This window comes from Camelus dromedarius, chromosome 18, assembly GCF_036321535.1.
Source record: "Camelus dromedarius isolate mCamDro1 chromosome 18, mCamDro1.pat, whole genome shotgun sequence".
In the NCBI taxonomy this organism is placed as follows: Eukaryota; Metazoa; Chordata; class Mammalia; order Artiodactyla; family Camelidae; genus Camelus; species Camelus dromedarius.
Genome location: NC_087453.1, coordinates 12,645,868 through 12,667,433, shown reverse-complemented (window position 1 = coordinate 12,667,433; position 21,566 = coordinate 12,645,868). Strand labels below are relative to the sequence as shown.

Genomic DNA, 21,566 nt, shown 5'->3' with positions numbered 1-21,566 from the left:
ATGTTTGCTGTTTTTGCATTTAAAGCTGGTGAGTAAGAAAATCCTTTAGGACGCCACTTTTCTGGGAAAAAAAATTTTTTTAACCAAATGTTCACCCTCTTACCTGATAAAAGTACGAGTCACTCGGGATACAGTGACCCAGTAAGACAGTAGTCACTGTCTTTAGGGAACTACTGACTTCAATAGTGATGGGTAGTTTAAAGCACCAGGTGACTCACCTCCATGTCTCTAAGCAGTCTCTAGTTTATCTTGTCTCCTGTATCCTTATGGGCTCAGGGAAATTGGGATCTAACTGGAAAAAATCAAGCCCTGGGTTTGTTTCTCTGCTTCGCCTCTGAGTAACTGTGGGCAAGACACTAAACTCTTTAAACCTCAGTTTGCGCTATAAAGAGGGGTAAGAATAATCACACCTTTTAGGGCTGTGGACAATGTCTGTTCATTGCTTGGTACATGTTGCTGGTTTGGGGTACTATTATTTTTCTTCACCTAAGGATATAGGCATCGTGTGGTTTGAGTCACCCAGTAGCAATAATGAGACCACTGAGTAGGTTGCCTGATCTGGGCTCCTAGGTAACAGGATGGATAGACCAATACGAAGTATAAAGAGATGAACAGCAGCTCCCATTAAGGAGCATAAGCCTGGCACCCGCCATCAATCCAGACTCACATTACTGAATACTCACTTCAGCCTGAAGGTGTAAAAAGAAAAATATAATCAAGCAAGGACTTGTAATGGGCAAAAAAGCTGTCCTGGTTTAAATTAGGCCTGAGTTACTGGTTTGGTCCAGAACATCAAAAGCACTGAAAATCAGGAATATGGCCATTCTTTGGCAGTATCTTTGATGGTCAAGAGAGTTTTATTTCCCAACCAACTCAGTACCTAGTAAGAGCAACCTAGAAAGTGAGCATCCAACATGGGCCCACCAGTTCTCTCCTAGCTGAAAGCATGTAGAAGAGGCAGCCATGGCTGTTGCCTTTGATGAATTCCTACAGCACACTGCTGAGCTCAAAGCCAGGGCCCCCCAGTCTGCAATAGTGGGGGACAGATAAGCCTGCTCATGGTGATGAGGTACCAGGTGACTCTTCTGGAATGGGATGACACCATGGGGTACTGATGATTCAAAATACTCCCTTGCTTTAAAGTATGATCCTGGGCAAATACTGACTTTTTTTTTAAATGCATACGTATAATTCAGCACTCAATACGCAACTTGAGTCTTGAAACTACTGGGTGTCCTAGCAACAGGCCAACTTAACTTAGGGTATAACCAAGCAAAGCAGGGACATGGCCACCTCGTTTTTAAACAGAATTTGTTATTTCAAATTAATATCAAAGTTATCATCATGAGAAAAAAATAAAAACTTTATTGGACTTTGTTACATTTATTTTACAATTTACTATTGCTTTTATTTTAAATACATAAAGTGGGGTATGGTACATGGTAATGTTTTTGAAGTTTAGGCCCTTTAAAGGTCTTGATTGGCTGGCCCTGCTTTAAGAAAAAAGGGGTGGTTGCTTTACACTGGCAAAGTAAGGGGCTATACCTCCCCTATTTGCCCCCCAAAATTCCTTGCAACTTTATCTCTGTAACATGGCATGAATGACTGGTTTAAAAGATGGTGGTTCCAACAATTCATATCAAGCCCTGCTTCATGACCCCGCACCTACAGCTCAACTGAGATTTGGCCCCTTTATGTTCCTTCTAATTCTGTAAGAACATCTCAAATCTAACCTCTATCAGATTATGGCTAAACATCTCTGAACTTTCACTGTTGTCCAGTCTCATTTCAGCCTGCACTGAGATTAGCAGCTACCACAACTCTGCTTCAAATGGGTTAAGCACTTTGCAGAGTAAATTTACTCTCTAAACAATCTTAGGTACTAGGTACTATCTTTTGTTCAAACAAAGGAAACACTGAGGCTCAGACAGCTTGTCATTTGCCCAAGGTCATAAAGCACAGGATATACTCAACAAATAATAACTGACCAGTTTGACTGATAGAAAATGACAAAGCTGTTTGCAAACCAAACAGCCTGACTCCTGAGCCTCTGCTTTTAGCCATTCTTAAGGACCACTTCCATCTCCTCTAGCACAGCTTGTTCCTCTCCTTCCTGTTTTTCTTACCATAGAAATGGAACCACCACAGACTTGGGTGATAAGAACCAGCATTACTCAGGAATCTACCTCTCCCCTATAGTTAATCAACTGCCAATTTAAAATTTTAAATTACTAAGTAGTTTTCAACTGTCAGTTTCTCTCCATCCTCACTTTTACTTCTGTTTCAAATCTTACATGGACTGCCCTGGTCTCATCTCTTTACATCCATTTTCCATATATCAGCCACGGTGACTGAAGATATCAATCATCTGTCCATGTCACTCTGAATATGTTCCCTGCTGGTCTTACATAAGGTCCAAACTCTTCAGTGTGGTTTACAAAGCCCTTTGTAACCTACTCCCTGCCCACTTCTCCCCATTCCAGCTTTACTGAACACATTATTGGTTTCCCTACCCTTAACATCCAGTTTAGTCTACTCTTCAGCAATGCCAGTCCGCTTCCCCATTTCCCTCTTATTAGCTAACTCCTAACATTTCTTGGCTTAGACATCACTTTTTCCAAGCCTATCATGACATATCCCACCCAGCACCTCTCCTTTGAGTTCTCCACAATTCCTAAATCACAGCACTAATTTACAACACACTGTACCACCTGTCAGCTCATTTTACCCTCCTCAAAACCCTAAGTCCAAGATGGCAGAGCCAGTGTCTGTCATGTTTAAAGTCGTATCCCAGAACTTGACAGGACCTGGGACAGAACACTTAGTAAATCTTCATGGAAAGAACAAACTGTTCTATTCCACCTCCCTCTGTGCTATCTCACCTGAAGAAGTTTCCTGACAGTGTCTGCCTTGTCTCTCATCTACCCAGTGTCTCACCCAGAAAAGATACTTAGTACAATTTTTGAATAAGCTCAAGACTTTACTCATCAGTCAGACCTGGTGAGTTTTAGAAGGAACAGGAGCGTTCTGCTAGATGTTTGACAAACCTGACTGCCCATATAAGTCTAAAAAACATAGAATGGCTGCTAATTCATATAAGCTGTTAAAAAAAGGATCTTCAAAGCTTAAGTCTTTCTGTTTTAATTAAATAGCTTGATATAATTATATCAATATAAGTGCAAATATAATTCACATGCATTATACTTTTACAGACTCATAACAAGATAATTACACAGACTGAAGTTGCACTGTTTTCCTAAATGAACCTTTGTTTTAACCAAACCTACAAAGCATTTATTGAAATTAATATTTCTGGCAAAGCCACGGGCTTAAATCAAGCAGCATCAATGCTGCAGTGCAAAAAAAAGGAAATGAAAAAACTCAAGATGTAGAAGCAGTAGCCATACCAGCAACCCCTCTTCTGGGGCAAGATCCCGCAAACATACTCCTTCCCCCAAGCACTATGAATTTAAGGACTGAGCAGAGGGCTTGTAGCACACAAGTTAAGACTTTCAGGGAGGAAAACTGTCATAGAAATGCATTATTATAATTATTTTGCTTTTTAAGGATACTGCAAGAGAAATATATTAATGATGGCCTCAAATATCCAACATTTTTCTGTATTACTTTTTAACTCAAAGTTGTAGTGTCTCAATAAAGAACTCTCTCACAGCACAGCTGTAGTTCTCTTTAAAACATAAAATGTTCCTTTTGCTCTATATTCTTACAAATAAACATAATATAGATATAAATGAAAAGTTCTGATCCTGAATTAAGCATTATTCAATCTTGTCCTCTGATATAAACCTGGATATAGTCTTATTTGCAAAGCATTTGCTTAATATTTTAGTTGAAGCAAAAGTAAAATGATATGAGCTTTCAGCAAAGGAGACCTTTATGAATTTTGGTGGGGTCCTTGGCACTCAGAGGTTCAGCTGAAGTCTCGATTGGTGAGGACGAGTGGAGCCACAAGGGTCCAGAGATAGAGGAGGAGGCAGACCCAGCTGGAGCTGATCTTGACCCACACAGCTGGCCACTTGTTGGTCATGCTCTGGAAGTTTGCATCAGGGCTGAGAAAACAGCAAAGAGTAAGGTCAAGAAGCCTAATTTCAGCCTTTAGCAGCCCCTCAGCAAAAGCTAAGAAATTCTCCAGTGAAACTTGACTGACACTACTTCCTAGTAAGTTTCTAAAAGGGACTTGAGAAAGCTGCTATTTTTAGTTTTTATGAGCAGGGGACTCCACCTCTCAAAAAGCTTTCATCTTCTTGCCATATGAAGCACCCTGACTATTCCTTGCAAAAAGTTCTTCAGGAACATCTGCTGGTCTACATATTGGTAAAAGTCTAGAATGAAATGACCTCCCTGAAACTTTCCTTCCTTATCACATCCTTATTTTGATCAGAATATATGGCCATTTCTAGACAGAGAAAAATCTGTGAACAAAAATGAGTCAGATCTCTGTATGCCATGATTTTCTCTCTCAAGCAACTCAAGTTTGGAAGAGCTCCCCATGATTTTCACTGTAAAAATTCCACCTGGATTTTAAATTCAAGAGGAGAAAAAGTCAAAAGTACTTCACAAAAGAGAGCGCTGAAAACAACCTCATTACATGGGTAAAAGAAGGGGATTCTGAGGTCAGGAAATGGAAGGAGATTTTACAGGCAACCCAAAGGGGCTAAGTGATCTTCCATCGATTTCATCTCTGCCTCCTACCTGTACCAGTTGGTCAGGGTCATCATGATGTACAAGGAAGCCAAGCAGAGCATGAGGTGGAACATGGAGTAGCTGTACTGCACCCCTTCTCTCTCATTGTCCACAGCCCGCCGAGGCCGTCCATCTTCTTCATCACCGGCGCCGTTGGCAGCTGTATCACCGAGGATCACACTGTCACTTCCTGACAGGGTCAGCTTACTTACTTGGCTATTGTTGGAATTGCGGATGCTGGAAAACGATCCCAAAGAAGGTAAGTCACAAAGGGGCCATGCAGATGAAACGCTGTCACTGGCTTATACACATGAAGGTTATTTCTGAACTGCTCCTACTTTGGGGACTGAAGGACTTCTGAAGGGTGTGCTTAAAGTTCTGAACTGCTGCCTGGCATCACAAGACAGAGACAGTATTCTCATCAGTTACAATTCGATGGTTTAACTGCCTAGGAGTTTCCCAAAACATACTATGTTCAGTGTCTGCTTCCTTGACTTCACAAGTACCTCTTCTTTGCTTGGAATGTACTGCCACCTTCTCCCAGGTAACTTACTCATTCTTTAATCCTCCAGGAAGCCTTCCATGACATCACTTTATCACTAGGCTGGCTTAAATTCCCACAGCTCCTTACTCTTCCTTCTGCCATATCATTTACTGGTCATGTCTTTCTTGCTATTCATAGAAATTTTTAACAACATTGACCTTAGCCACCTATGCATTTCTAGTACACAGCAGATGTTCACTAAAAGTTAGTTAAATGACTGAATAAAAAAGTACACACAAATAAAGGACAAAAATCACATGATCATCTCAACAGAAATTTAAAAAAAGCATCTGACAAAAATCTGATATTTTTCATGATAAAAACTCAAACTAGGAATAGAGAACTTCCCCAAACTGGCATCTATGCAAAACTCAGAGCTTACATCATACTTAATAGTGAAAGACTGAAAGCTTTCCCCTTAATATCAGGAACCAAAGGAAAACAAAAAGAGTCATAGACAATATGAAAACAAATGAACATAGCTGTATTCCAATAAAACTTCATTTACAAAAATAGGGAGCCAGCCCAAGGGCTGTAGTTTGCCAACCCCTTCTTTAAGCCGTTGTTAAAAAAAAAAAAAAGGTAAATCTATACATAATGTGCAAAGCTGTCCAAACTATAATGACAAATTCATATGCACTTCAGAATAGTATATACACTGTTATATATGTTCCTAATTTATTTTAAAAATTATATATCAAGTGTTCTAAATAAAATTATGTAACCATAAAAATATAGTTATTAGATATATAGATATACGTAGTTATATAGATCTACAAAAATATGCAATTAAATCATATATAAATATGATATATATTTTATATATGCTGAAATAATATATATCAAAATGTTAATCATGGAAGAGGTAAGTTTAGAGGGAGGATAATTTCATTTCCTATTTTATAATTTTCTCACTTATGTTATTAATTTATATAAATATATTCTTGCCCATTTTTATTATTTCATATTTAAAATTATTAAAGTAATATACACTGTTTTATAGACAACATCAGTAACAATGAGTGGGAAGATGAATGCAAACTGCTGACATAGGTTATATCTGGGGCTGTAGATTACAGACTTTAACATTTCACATATTTAATTCTGTAGTTGTTCAAATATTATTTACAATGATCAGAAAAGAAAGGTTTTTTTTTTTTTAAAGATAAGCAATCAATTTTCAGAGTCACTATTCTAGCTCATCTAGGGACAGGTAAGGGCTTTATCCTCCTATACAAAGGACAGTATCTCTTAGTAAGGTTGGGAGGAATTATCTGTTGAGAGGATTTACTGAACTTTAAGAAATGTACACAGTGGGTAACTGAGGCAAGCCAAGGACTTTAATAAAGAGTTAAGTTTTTTAAATTCTTCATATGGCTTTTTGAAAGCAAAATGGCTTCTCCAATCTACTGTTGTTATTATTATTATTATTATTATTATTATTCACTCTATTATTAACCTTCATGAGAATCTTGTCCTAAGTACTTTTTAACTCACCTGGAATACAAAAGGGAGATAACAAAAACTACCAGCCCAACAAAATTCTCTTTATCCAGAGAAGGCCCGCTCTGTGATGGCGGAGCAGGGGTAGGGACTACTGCAGTTGTATTTCCAGGAGCCAATGTTGATGAGGTCATGTGAGTAATGATGCTCAACAGGCTAGGGTTGCAGGAACGATCTGAAAGTGAGAAATTTCTTATTACCTTTAGGTACAACTCATCTTGTTCTAAGAAAGGATTTGAGGGGTGTGCTGACACATCTTTCAGTCGTGATGTAAAACATGGGAATGCTATACTTCAAAGAATCTGCAACTCAGCAGTCAGTAATGTATTTGTATTACAATCAGGGACTTAGTTTTAGAAAAACAGAAAAGAAACCACAATAACAAAGTACTTGTCAAATTTCACAAAGGTTAATCTTGATTTCAATGGTTTTGAAGTTTCACTGGCTAGTCTTTTTGGCTCTATAGTTGTGCTTAAAGCACAAGGAGTTTATACCTAGTTTTGTTTTTGCATAGTTACATAGGATCACAATGAAAATAAGTCCAGTCATCACTGGAAGGTCTGCAATAATGGTTTTCCTTGAAAACGAGTCCACAGAACATCCTATTGAGAAACAATCCATAATACCTACAAAAGAAGATTTCCTGCAGCTGTTTCTTCCAGAGCCGGTACCACAAAGTAAAATTCAATTAAAACTATTCTACAAAGGGCCAAGACAATGTTGCCTTGTCCAGCTCTTAATTGGTTTGACTTAGTCCAGGGAAAAAGCCTAGACCATATATAGGACTGTGGTCCTTCAGGCTGTCAGCTCTGAATAGCTCTGAATAGCTATAAAGAATAAAACTTGAAAGGTAAATATGTGCAAACATACAGTGAACACTGTACATTTAAGTGACAATGTTTGTTTGTTCATTTGTTTGTCTGACATTTGCTCCAGCTCCAGTTTTTGCACCTGCCAAAGGAGTAATTTCTTACTTTGTTTTCAGCAAATGAATGCACTACTGAATTCCCTTACCAGGTTCATTGGACATGGCTGACCACGTGAGGTACATGATGTAGAGGGTGATGACAGAGGACTGCAGGAGGCCAGAACGAGGCTGGTATTCCTATGGAATCAAAAAGAAAACAATGCCACAGGCATTGCAAGGGCTAAATTTCTAAAACCCAGTGCACTTCCTGGGACCCACTGAATCATTATTAACTGAGAACTTCCTGATTCTGCTTGACAGCTGAAAGATGACAAGTAACCTTTCAGTTTGAGTTAGTTTGAAAAAAAAACCAAGAAAGAGGAAGCATGTACTACTGGTTCTCAAGGCATTTTATAATCCTGGAAATTCCTGTGTATCATACAAAGGCTCTGATCTACTACTAGTCCCTCAGTAACAAAGTGAAATCTAAGCTAAGCTTTCCCATTAACTAGCAAGGTGACCCATCACCTCTCTGAAATTTCAGTTTTCTCACTTTTAAAAGGAGAGGTGATATCTAGATGTTCTTTTCATATTTCATATCTGGAACTCCATGAATTTTTAAAACATGGTATTTAAATAATGAAACTCAGGAGTATGAGTTTTATTTTAAATATTAAAATCAATTATTTTTTCTAGTTTAATACTCCTAAAATATCTTTGCTAATGATTCATAAGACTCATTCTCCTAATGTAAACAATTTTAAGAACTATAAATTCTCAAGTTACATAGGTTTTTTTTTTAATGATAGGGAAATTATTCACTTAATTATAATACAGGCACTAAATGGTACATTTTATAGTGATTAAGTTATAATTATGAAGACTTTACCGTGCTTAAGTAGATAAACTTGGATGTAAATTCATATAAAAGGTTATTCAGATTTCAAGTTTAGCATTAATTAAAAATCTTTCACAGCAGGAAGAACAACTTACAACTATACCTGAATTTTTGGAAGGATTGATACAATAGAAACTGCAATGCAAAGGATTAGATTAATGCTGATGAAGAACTTGTTTTCTGTACAGCCATCTGGTTTGGTGTAGTATATGTAGAGCAATACGACAGAGATGATTGACAGGATGTAACAGATGCTTGTGGCAGACAGTAAAGCTAGAAAAGAGAAAACAAACGTGAATGTCCACAATCATAACAAACTTTTATAAAGAAGACCATTTTCTTCTATTTTATATAAAAATAAAGCAGCATTATTTCACTTTAATGATGGTCAGTAATTTACAGTAAAATTACTGAAACCCCAAGGTTAAAGTTTCAGATTGTGTTAAGAGTTGATGCAATGTTAAATTCTAAAATCCACCAAGCAACTGAATTCACTTCCTGGATTATCCGACTGGATTCTGTGGGTTGAAAAACCAGTTGTAAAATTCTCACTAGAGTATTCCCTAACTACATGCTATATAAGGTACATTATAAACTTTTCTTGGGAAGCTAGAAGACTCCTGGGCCCTCAAAATGGCCCAATTTACAGCAAGCTAAATGCCAGGAATGGTGTTAGCAGAAAACAGCAAAGACAGGCATCTTTTTATGGCAAGTTTTTCTCTACAGCCAATGGCTATATAAACCCATTTCCTATTACAATGAGACCACATCATTGTGTTAAAGTGGCTCATCTGCTCTTCTCAAATATCTAAAGTCATGTTTCTTTCTATCCATATGGATAATCAACAATTAGCTGTGTAACTCTGAAAATTAGAAAACATGAAAGGGTATCCAGTATACTCAGACCAACTGTAGCAATGTTGAGTTCAATTAACTTGTGTTTACTTCAAAGCACAGACTTATTTAAGAAAGCTAGTTTCGGGGAGGGTATAGCTCAATGGTAGCATGCGATGCATGAGGTCCTGGGTTCAATCCCCAGTACCTCCATTAAATAAACAAACAAACAAACAAACAAGCCTAATTATGTCCTCCACAAAAAAATGAAACAAAACAACAACAAAAGAAGCTAGTTTCTACTTATCTCAATCTCAATGGACTTTGCATGTTTAAAATTAAATGATGTACATGATGTTACTATAAAATGATAATGTATATTAAGTTATTAGCTCAGTTCTTAATGTTCTTCCATCTGAATATGTAAGATTTCTCCACTTTTAGTTACTTCAAAGTATGGCAAATCTGCAATTTGGGTGATCCAAAATAAATGGGAGAAAACAGAAGCAAATAGGTAAGAAAATAAAATAAATTTTTATTAGTCAGAAAGAAGTAAAGGAGGAGTTTTAGGACTCCCAACCAATAGTGGCAGATGATAAAGACAATTTTTTAAAACTTTTGTTGAAGTAATTACAAACAATTTAAGTGACCTACAGCAGGGCAATGGTTAAACAAACTGTGGTATGCCAGGCCACGGAACACCATGGAATGTATAGATTGGAATACCATGCAGCCATTAAATGAATAGGACAGACTTACATTCACTGGTATGGAAGGACATTCATTCATCACACAGTAAGTGAAAAGAGCAAGTCATGGAACAGTAAGTACAATGAACTTGTTTACATTTAAATTCAAAAACATATAGATGTGCATAAATATATAAAGGTCTAGTAATAATGGAGAAGAAAGTGGGTTGCTGGTGGGTGGAAATTTTCGTGTTTTATTCTTATACAGGGCTCCAAATCCTTCTCCATTATCACAGGCTGTAAATTCTATTCCCAACCTAGAAATTTTAAGCGCCCCTTACCCACCAGAAAGCTTTTACAAGGAGTATGGGGTCATACTCTAAATAAAGCAGTAAAGACTGTTCAGCTTTATCTGCCTGAGGCATGTGAACAGATGTCCCATATGTAGAACCCATCTGAGTACCCTGTCCATGGAAAAAAAAAAAAAACCAGAACTATGTCACTAAATAAAACTTTTTCCTTATGTTTTTCCAGAAAACTGGAGGTGTTTACATAAGGAGTCTCAAATCTCAAAATAAATGAATTGGGAGAATCCAGTGATTTAAATCATTTTTGCTCCTCTATTCTAGTAATACATATAATTCAGAACTGACTGAACTGGTAATTATAGTTTTTTAAAAGTCAGCTCTACATTGGGAGCTTATATGTTTACATCAACAGAAATTTTTATCGTCTGCCCTGTTTAACGGAGCGTAACACAGTGCAGCTCTCATTGGTGTTTAGATACCTACCGGCATACCAGCACTTGGGGTTCCCTTCTTCCATTCGATTTACCCATAATTCATTCCAAGAGTGAGCAAAGTCTACCAATAGCACCAGCTGGATGAGGATGAAGAAGGCAGCCCCCGCCATGCCAATAACAAACCAGGCTACAAACCAAATGCACAAAGTTATTCTTTACCATAGCAGTAACATTTCAGAATGTTACTGTCCAACCTTTAAAAAGATTTCAATTCAAGTAAGAGAGAGGTGATGAAGACATACTCTGTCTCCAGCAGTGCAGCGAGATTACTGCAATTCCAAACTCAAAGGCACTCTCTGAGAAGTGTTGAGTTTTGGACCTTTTAAAACTTGTTCTAGCTTGTGCCAAGGGGAGCCTAGGATCTGACATTCCAAATGGAAAGAATATAAACCTTTTCCTTTACTTTACAGGAATAAAAATCACAGTGGAAATCCACAGGAAGCAGGTAAGACAGGGATAGTGGACCACATGGTTATAAGTCCCTATGTTGACAAGCTCTCCAATTAACTTAGTATCGCCAAGTGAGAAGGTAAAGTACTAAAATATTGGCAAACGATTAGCATATGGTTCCAGAACAGCTGACAAGTGGGCTGAAAGCCTCCTGGCTTTAATTAATCAGTTAATATCTTAATATCACTACCAAGTCATGGTAATTGGACACCATTTCATTTAATTACCAGTTCTATAAAATCGGTAATGAAAATGTAGCTTTAACTCAATCATTTGTAGTCTGTATACATTATAATTAACCCTCTTAATAGCGAACTATACCTGTGGTGAAGTGACCCCCAGGAATATAGAAAGATCCAACCATGATACCAACAATGGCAGCAATTTTGAAGAACCAAAACCTATTAAAATACAAAAGTGCATTTATGAGATGCTAACTTTTGCCCTTACACTGAGAAAAACAAATTTTTAAATGTAAAAATAAAGCCGTACTAGCATTTCCAATATGATTGGGCTTATGTCTTCATCTGACATGAAGCTACTTCATTCAATATTTCACACAATTTAAGGACAAATAATAGCACAGAGACCAAATCATTCACATTCATAAGAAAGAAACATGTAACTTTAGAGTTTCCCTACTTTTAGCACTTAAAGATATGAATTTTTCTAGAATTCCAGAGCTAATTTAATGTTAGCTAAATATAGAGCAATCAACTCAGATCTGGGGAAAAGTTAATCACCCAATCCTTTTACAACCAAGTGAAACCCTGCCCCATAGAGTTAAAAAACCCATCCTGAAACTGTGCCTCACAGAGCTGATAGAAACTGGTGACTAAATTCTTGAGTTTGTCTAACGAAACAGCAGCTAAGGGAACAGCTTGTTTTAAAGAACACCTCTGATTGTTTTGGTTTTTTGGGGGGGAGCGGTTGGTAATTGGGTTCATTTATCTTTAGAGGAGGTATTGGGGATTGAACCCAGGTCCTTGTGCATGCTAAGCATGCACTCTACCACTTGAGCTATATACCCTTCCCTTAAGAACCCTTCCACTTGTAGCCTTGCCTTCATTGAGCAAGCTTGCCTTAATTTTTTTCAAATTCCATACCCTCCAAGCTTCATATAGCCTCAATAATACATCACACAACTCTTAAACCTTTTAGATAACACCTCTGACATATGGGTTGCTATAGTATCAGAGGCTTAAGCTGTTTCTCAGAAACTTGGGAGTTCTTCTCCAGTTTGAGTTGGTTAAGACTGGTTCAAACCACTGACCCTAAAACTGAGCCTGCACAGGTATTCAATGAATGACCTTTTGATATCAGAGTGCCAAAAATTCCACCCTCATTATGCTAAGCATCTCCATTTTTGAATATGCATTCTGTTAAGAAGCATGTAACTCAGATATGCCTGTGTAGAACACTAATAACTACACCTTTTGCCTACTTCCAATCTCCTTTCCCCAAACCTAAGACACTCCGCTTCTTTATCCCGTAAATAACTCAAGCCCCTCATCTTCGGGGAGGTGGATCCGAGATTAGTCCTCCTGTCTCTGCTGCAAACTTCAAGCATCTGTTTGGCTTGCTGTACGTCAGGCAAATGAACCTGGTTCAGTAACAACTGGACATAAGTGCCTTGCCCACAATCACATGGTTCATCACTGGCAAAGCCAGGACCAAACCTGGCTTTCAGTCAATCTTTAAAGACTGTCTTGTATGGCACAGTGGCTTTGGAGCTGGACAAATCTGAATTTCAATCCTAGCTCCAACCCTCACTAGCTGAGAGATCTCAGGCAATTTATTTAATCTCTCTGGAATTCAGTTACTGCATCTGTAAAAAGGGGATTATAATATATATGAAGTTTACTAAATTCCCTTCCATCTTCAAATGAGAATTAGAAATATATGTATAGGGATCGGGAATGGGAAGAAACAGAATATATAAATCAGTGGCCCAAATATATTCACTATCTATTTCTGTATACTATTTAAATATATCAGGTACATGTTTATCTTTTAACAACAGAAAGAAAAAAATGTGTGTGTGTGTAGCGCCCACAGTGCTTGAACTGTTTCATAGGTGTTCAAGAAAAATCTGGACACTTGAAGCAAAGGTTTGTTTTGTTTTTTTTTTAATTAAAAACAAAAAAGACAAGACTCTCCTCATGCACTTAACCACGCCCATGCTGTTGGACTCCAAATGAAAATGACGTCAAACAATTTCACATGTATAATACGTCAGAAATACATCTGGGCCACTGATTCACATACTCTACTGCTTTCTTCAAACTAGCAACATTAACTGCAGAATGGGAGGAGGCACACCATACTATAACAAGTTAATCATAAATAATTCTTACATACCCATTGTGTATTGCTGCTCTGGGATCTTTACTCGTTTTCACTTTTAACATGAGCAGAGAGAAGACAAAGAAAAAGACGGCTAAGGCAAAGTTGATTCGATATACAGCTTTATAACGAACCAGCACATCACAATCTTTATCCACATTTATGTCAGCCACTTTGGTATTAAATCCTTCATCACAGAATCCAGGAATCTGGAAAAAGCAATTTCAATGCCATAGGAATATCCACATTTACAGAGAGAGATTCTATTCCACCATAGGAAAGCCTGGATTTATAAAACTGACCACTTTAACAACTGTAAAACAGTCCTGTGGGATTTTTCTCTTTCCCTCCAATTCACTTACAATCTTGTCACCAAATAGTGTAAACATCTTGCATTTTGAAAATAAAAGTCAAGTGTTCTCTTTTCTGCTCTTGTCTGCTGATGAGGTGATCTCCCATTTTCCCACGAATTTTCATGCTACAACTCACTCCTTCCAAAGGTGAAGGGCTAGTCTAGCTTAAATGTTTAAAATTAAACACAGCATGGAAAGACAAAGTTTTAGGGCCACTCTTTAATATCATTCCCTCAGTTGACTGAAGATGTTCATTCTGACTACCTTTATTTTGGAAAAGGACTAATACCTTCATATTCTGTGTCTTGACTATATCCCAAATTTAAAATCCCAACAAATCCAATGAACTTGATTGAGTTTCACAATAATTATTAATTATGACTAAAATTTCACAAACTATAAAAATAATAAAAATAAGCCCTTCATTAAGGTTACTCTTAGGTCCACTTACCTTCTTCAGCTGTGTTTCCATCCCTTCATGAAACATGATAAAACATACAATGGTGCCCAGGAAGAGAATGAAAGCATAGATGAGGCGAGTCAGAGTGGAATTCTTACTATTGGGACAGCAACCACACAGCAAACATGACGCGCCACCGCAAAGGCACGGAACCTGTAATAAAGAACATCACTGCCATTTGACTCCTTCAGAGAACTCCTTCATGACATCCAGAGCAGACACGAGGCAGACCAGGCCCTGAGAGCTGTTACTGAGGGAATGACTGCCCGGGAGGAAGGGCTTACAAGCCTGGGCTCTGCAACCAATGTTATTTCTGCCACTTTACCTCAACAAGTTATACAATCCAAGCTTATCTCTCAAATTGTAAAACAGACTCAGTAACAGAATCTTCCTCTCTCAGACATTGCTATATTAAATGAGCACTCAACATAGTGCCTAAAACATAATAAAAAGCCCAATATTAGTTATGCTCACGCAGAGAGCACATTTTATTTAAAAACAATATATCTTAATACTGAGAAAAACAGAAACCTAACTCCATTTGCTGTTTGATGAGAATCCTAGCTACCAGATCTGAATTTACAGCATAAGGCAACATTACATGGAAATGCTTATAAATAATAAAAGCAAGAGTCATTTAGTTCCATTCAAGGGTAATCTGGAGATTCCTCAAAGTGAAACATAGAATTATCATATGAGCCAGCAACTCCACTCATATACATACCCCAAAGAACTGAAACAGGTATTCAGACAAAAACTTGTACATGAATGAATGTTCAAAGCAGCACTATCTACAATTGTCAGAAAGCAGAAACAACTCAAATGTCCATCAAGTGATGAATGGATAAGTGAAATGTGGTATAGCCACAAAATGGAATATTATTTAGCCATAAAAATGAAGTACTGAAACCTAGTACAGCATGGGTAAACCTAGAAAACATCATGCTAAGTGAAAGAAGCCAGACACAAAAGGTCACATATTGTGATTTCATTCATATGAAATACCCCAAACAGGTAAATCCAGAGAGAGAAAGAAGATTAGTGATTTCCAGAGGTTGGAGGGAGAGGGGAGACGAGAGCTGACTGCTTAATAGGTATCAAGTTTCCCTTTGGGGTGATGAAAATCTTCTGGAGCCAGACAGAGGTGATGATGACAGTATAACACTGTGAATGTACTAAATGCTACTGAATTATACATTTTAAAATGGTTAATTTAATGTCATGTGAATGTTACCACAATTAAAAAAAAACCCAAAAACCCACTGTAACTTGGATCTTTGGTCAGCAGAAATCTAATGAGCATTCCAGATGAGAGGACATAATCTGAGTCATTCTTTTATATGCTTGATTAGGAAACCACCTGAACTGCTTTGACAGATGATGTTATCAAGTCACATTACAAGAATAGGCCAATTCAGAATCATCAGCAGAAGCAGCAGATGCAAACACTGGGGTATTCTGATCTTAGAATATGGCCCCAGTAATCATCTTTTATGAGACATTGTTAGGAATATAGAGCACCTAGCACAATGCCTCTCACAGCAGGGGCTCAGTCTATCCTGGTAACCATTAGTAACCATAATCACAGCAGCCATGGAGAATTGACCACCCAGCCCCAGTCTCTAGCTCTTAATTACAATCTGGGTCAAAAGACCATAGTAAAAGTCTGTATCTGGCCACAGACAGAAATAGAGACATTTTACAACTAAAAACAATGATACTGATTGCTTCAGGTTTATTTTGTCTGCACTCTCACACTCCTGACTCTCTTTAGCATTTTTTCCCCTAGCCAGTTCCTCATAACTGCCTACTGTTTGCTATAGGTTGAATTGTGTCCTTCAAAATTCATATGTTGAAGTCCTAATCCCCAGTACCCCAGAATTTGACCTTAGGATCAGGATCTTTGCATATATAACTAGGGAAAATGTTCTGCTGGAGAAGAGTTGGCACCTAATCAACCATGACTAGTGTCATAAAAAGGAGAAACCTGGACACAGACATGCATCGCAGGGAGAACACCATGTGAAGATGAAGACAGAGATCTACAAACCAAGGAACACCAAAGACTGCTACCAAACCACCAGGAACGAGGAAGGAGGCCTGGAACAGAGTCTCTCTCACCACCCTCAGAAAGAACCCTGCTGACACCTTAATCTCAGATTTCTAGCCTCCAAAACTGTGAGACAGGAAATTTCTGTTATTTAAGTCACCCACTCCGTGGTATTGGCAAACCAATATCTACTTACCTGTTTATAACTGTCTTGTATCTTGAGAGGGGACCACCTAGTGTTGTATCTCTTGCACCTTTACATAGCAGGTACTCAATCTGTGGAACAAACTTGTCCTGCTATGCTATGTCACTTCCCTATCTCAGTAAATGACCACTCTATTTGAGATAGGCTGGGACCTGGAACCCTTTACTGGAGTGCTTACACCTTGGACCTACATCTCCGTGAGCAACAGAAAACAAAGTAAACTAAAAATAACTGAATAAGATACAAAAAGGTCACAAGCCAACTGCCACTTCAGAGGTGCTGGGAACAAAAGCAGGGGACTGTGCATGATCCCTGCAGACAGCATCGCCAACGAGATGGGCAGACCACCTCAGCTACGCTTCCTGCCCAACACACTGATCCCACACGCTCCTCCCACCCCACCTTGGGAGCAAACAAGGGCACCTGTTCCTTGTTTTCACTCCCTCATGCTGCACTAGGAGCTCCAGTAAAGCCTTACCTTAACATTCTCATCTGCCCTCTTACCAATTGCTGCTAATTAAAGAGTCCAGGACCCAGGTTGGTAACATACTCTTCCTGTTGCCCAGACCAAAAACCCTGGCGTCATCCTTGATGCCTTTCTTTTTCCAAAACCTTCATCCCTTTTGTCAGCACATCAGCTCTATCCTCAAAATATATCCAGAATCTGACTACTTTCACAGCATCCTTAGCTATCACATTGGTCTAAGCCCCTACTATCACTTCACCTGGATTAAAAGCTATAGTTCCTGTTGCTACAGCAACCCATTCAGAACCCAGAGTTTGTATAAAAATTATTTTAAGATGAAGACATGTGAGATTCAAAAGATGCAGGAAAAAAAATGCCTTCTTAGAGCTTTTTTCATCTGACTAAAAGCAGTAACTGCCACGAATTCTCTCTCCAAGGGAGTTTTATGGCCATGAAGAAGACAAAAAGACCTCTGCACCTACATAAACAAGAACTATCACAAACTTTCTTATCTCTTGTTTGTTCTCCTAAAAACTCAACTGTTGGTGGGGGGAGGGTATAGCTTAGTGGTAGAGTGCCTGCCTGGCATGCATGAGGTCCCAGGCTCAAACCCTAAAACCTCCATTAAATTAAAAAAAAAAAAAAAACCTAATTACCCCCCACAAAAAAAGTGAAAAAAAAAATTTTTTTTTAAAAAAGAATTCAAGTAATTAAAAAAAACCCAATTATCTTTCCTAAAGAAACCTATTTGTTCCCCCTGGCAGCCCTTTTCTGCCATCCCCTGCAACTAAGTTAGGCATATAATAGGCCCTATATTCTAACCACCCCTTAAGAGTTATTCATCACTGAGAACTCCTGTGTGTATGTGAGTTGCACAAGTAAACTCTTTTTTTCACGTGGTTTTTCTCTTCTCATTTTAATTTGCAGGCCCCAACCACTAACTCATAGTGGATGGAAGAAAAATTTTTTCTCCCTACACTGCTTTATCTTTTCTTTTCCACCAGCTATTCTCCACACAGCAATCCTGTTAAATCACTGGTCAGATCACATCATTCCCCTTTTCTGCTATGGATCCCTGTAATCACATAAGAATAAAAGCCCATGTTGTTAAATTGGCCAGTGGGCATCTACATGACTTGACTCCCTTCACCTTTCTGACTTCATTTACTCTTTTTCCCCTCACTCATTCCATTCTCTGGTACACTGAATTCCTTACTGTTCCTACTGAACAAAAGGAATTAATAAAATATGAATGGGATCTATAGATAGAAATGCTTTGATGGCATCAATTCCAATCTCAGCTTTACCTCAAAGCCAAAATGTGTTTCAGGTTTCAAATGACCAATTCATTCCTTAATTAATGACCTTCTTAGCTACTTTTTTCTAAATTTGTGTTGTAAATAGTGAGTCTGACCCACTAGAGGCCTGTAAAAATCAACTGACCAGAAATTTTCTTTAATATGACAGAAAAGAAAAATTGTATAGCAGAGGGCAAAGGTAAGAATTATTTCATGAAACTTGAGTCTAAATGGGTGTACTAAATCAACTGTGTAAAATTTATTTCCTATTTTGGCTCAAGGTAAAAAAACTGGAAAGCCACTGCAATCTAGGAACCCATAAATGACCAAAGCCCCTTCTGATTTAAAATCAACAACCTTAAAGGATGGAAAATACACTGTTCCTAAAAAACGGTAGTGGAATGAGCTGACAGTGAGCCCTTGATTAATTAAGTCAGCTGGGGAATTAGGAAACAAGAAAATGATGTCAAGGAATCACCCTCCTCTGAAGCGAGTGCATGAACGAACTCGCCATATTCTCTTCCACAGAGCCTAAAATATTCCTTATAAAATATGGCCTTTACAATCTATCAAGTGATTCAATCCATTTATTCACTTCATCCTTACAACAGTTCTTGAAGCGAGGAATGCTGGGGTGACTGTCTTCATCTTAAGAGAAGCCAGAAAGAAATGACTTGCACAAGGTCCCAAAATGTTCAGACCATGACTTCCAATTGTGAATAATCCACAAGGCCTTCTTTTCCTTGCACCAGAACCGCAGACAGGCCTCGGTTAAAATCCCACCTCTGCCATACGCTTCGTAGCTTTGGCAAAATCCTGTGCTATGGGATAAAAATATTATTCACCCTCCCCACCCGTAAATAAATGACGCCACCCTAAGAAGGTGCGTGGAAATGAACCTGAGAGCGCCGCCCCGGGAACTCTCCTTCGTCGCTCGTTTCAGCTCCAGAGGAAGCCAGAAGCCGGAAGGCTCGCGGGGGCGGGGCAATCGAAATTGTAAACAATGGAGGCCTGGCCTCTTAGGTTCCTCAACAAACCCAGAAGGCGAGTCGCCGGATCCCGATCGCAGGGCATCGCGAATTCTATCCTGGACACCCCCAATACCCTCTGCAGCCCGGCCCGGTCCCCCAAACCCTGGGCCCCTGGCGCCGAGGCCCTTTCGGGACTGGGCTTGGGGAGTCCTATAGCCCTCCCCCAAACCACAGGTCCGACGGAGAAACCGGACCCCAAACTCACCCAGCTAGCGAGGGAGAAGACGCCCAGCACAGCCCCCATGGTGACACCGGTGATGGAGGTGGCCGAGCCGGAGGCTCCTAGCGCGGTGGTAACTGCCGGTTGAGGCGCCTCCTCAGAAACGCTACAGTTTCTCAGGCCGGAAACGTGCGTCCTGCGTCCTTACGTGGCCCCGCCCATCGCCCGCGGCCGCTGCCGAGAAGGCACCAGTCATTGGTAGGAGGAGAAGGCGGGGCTGGGGAGGAGGCGGGGCTAAACCTAAATAAAGGAGCAGAGCAGGCTTTATTCTTTGATCTCATTTGTATTCACTGGGAGCTCACTATGTGTCAAGATTTGGGGTACAGAAGTGCACGAGAATTTATGGTCAAGTTAAGAAGAGACTGATGATGAACAGAAACGTACCATGACATACTTTGGTGACTACAATGAAAAAGTAGCGTGAGGGAATATTCTTTCAATAAAAGTTTATTTAATGCCTACTATGTAGGGGGAAGGTAAATAGTTGGGGAGTAGTCCTGGAAGGACTTTATATCTAATCTGAGGAATTTATATTTAGTCTAAGACCTGAAGGATGAGTCCAAGTGAAGCAGGAGAGATGGGCACTGTTTCCTAAAATGCGGGATAAATAAGCCATTTGGGATAAATGAAAGGATCCAAGGATGCATATATCGGTCATTAAATAACACTGAAAGGCAGGGTGAGAACGTCTTGCTTCAAATTAAAGAGAAAGTGTGTTTGAGACTAGTACGTATTTAACATTTTTTCTAACATTTGCTTATCTCCCTTTTTAACAGAGTGAAGGCTTCACTTTCCAAATATCATCCAAAGGTAACCACTCTACAGTTAAATAACATTGTTTTAGGGTTTGTGTATGTGTGGATTTGCAGAAATTCTTACACTTCTACCAAGCAATGCTTGATTTCCACTTAAGCAGTGGTGTAAATTTTCCTTTGTAAATTTAAGTAAAAATTAAGAGTCCATTTAAAGAAAAAATTTTGAAAAATTATTTACTAATGTCCATAACAGTACAGGTGGTATGTAGATATGGCAACAATGGTGACAACGTTATACAAATGACTAGTGTAGGGGAACATTTACCTGGCAGTATGAGAACCTGTAGAGTTTGGATCCTAGAATATTTAGATTGGAAGAAGCTTTAGAAATATATTTGTATCTCTTTTTGTACAGAAAGAAATGGGAAAAGACTCAAAGTGAAATGGTTTGCCTAAGGCCACAGAAAGGGTTGATGACAGAGGAAGAAGAATTACTCAAGCTTTCCTAATTCCTACCTCAGCCCTTCTTTCTTTCTGCCCCCCAAACTACCTGCCCAAGTCAGGCTGTTTCAGGACCACTGAACCTTCCAGGTAACCCTTAAAATCCTTCCTTCTTTCTGTCTGGACAGTGTTGGACTGGGCAGAAAAAAAGCTAAGACTGTGATAAAGTCCGTGATCCAATTCTATCAGGAACATACCATAGTCAAAATGAATTAGAGTTATTTAGCTTGTTCATTAAGGGAGAACGTATTAAGAGAAGCCATGAGGTATCTTGGTAAGAGGGAATTGGGAAAAGCTTGTTGTAGGATTTGGGTTTGTGCTGGGTATCTCTAAGGAGCAGGGAAGAGGTTAAGGAAGTGGGGAACAATTTTGAACTGGACAGAGTCAAGAAGCAGGAACAATTCAATAATTAGATATTTTAATTTTTATCCAGAAGGTAGGAGGATTAAAACAGGGCCAGAGTTGTCCTTGAAAAAGAAGCAGGACCCACTCATGTTGGAAGAAGATGTTGAGTCATATTTGTTTCCAGAGTGGCCTTATCTATTGCCTT

The 21,566-nt window shown here is 38.8% G+C and overlaps 1 protein-coding gene and 1 long non-coding RNA gene across 2 annotated transcripts; one reads left to right on the top strand and one right to left on the bottom strand.

Moving 5' to 3' along the window:
* Positions 1-1,342: 1,342 nt before the first annotated feature.
* SERINC3 (serine incorporator 3) lies at positions 1,343-19,902 on the bottom strand. Its single transcript, XM_010977726.3, has 10 exons — positions 19,746-19,902; positions 14,482-14,643; positions 13,693-13,886; positions 11,653-11,732; positions 10,871-11,008; positions 8,660-8,829; positions 7,766-7,856; positions 6,746-6,926; positions 4,714-4,941; positions 1,343-4,070 (listed from the first exon to the last, which is right to left on the bottom strand). The coding sequence occupies exons 1-10, from the start codon at positions 19,782-19,784 to the stop codon at positions 3,932-3,934; spliced, it is 1,422 nt and encodes a 473-aa protein (XP_010976028.1). The 5' UTR covers positions 19,785-19,902; the 3' UTR covers positions 1,343-3,931.
* Positions 19,903-19,995: 93 nt separating this feature from the next.
* LOC135318511 (uncharacterized) lies at positions 19,996-21,047 on the top strand. The gene is made up of 3 exons (XR_010376610.1): positions 19,996-20,439; positions 20,537-20,570; positions 20,931-21,047. It is a non-coding gene; the product is annotated as an uncharacterized LOC135318511 (long non-coding RNA).
* The last annotated feature ends 519 nt before the right edge of the window (positions 21,048-21,566 follow it).

Excerpts from the sequence above, each read along its gene's own strand:
- SERINC3 (XM_010977726.3), bottom strand. The coding sequence starts at position 19,784 with ATGGGGGCTGTGCTGGGCGTCTTCTCCCTCGCTAGCTGG. Across the intron at positions 7,857-8,659 it reads CAATCCTTCCAAAAATTCAG|GAATACCAGCCTCGTTCTGG; the intron begins GTATAGTTGTAA and ends TTGATTCCATAG. Across the intron at positions 6,927-7,765 it reads AGCCATGTCCAATGAACCTG|ATCGTTCCTGCAACCCTAGC; the intron begins GTAAGGGAATTC and ends TCTCACTTTCAG.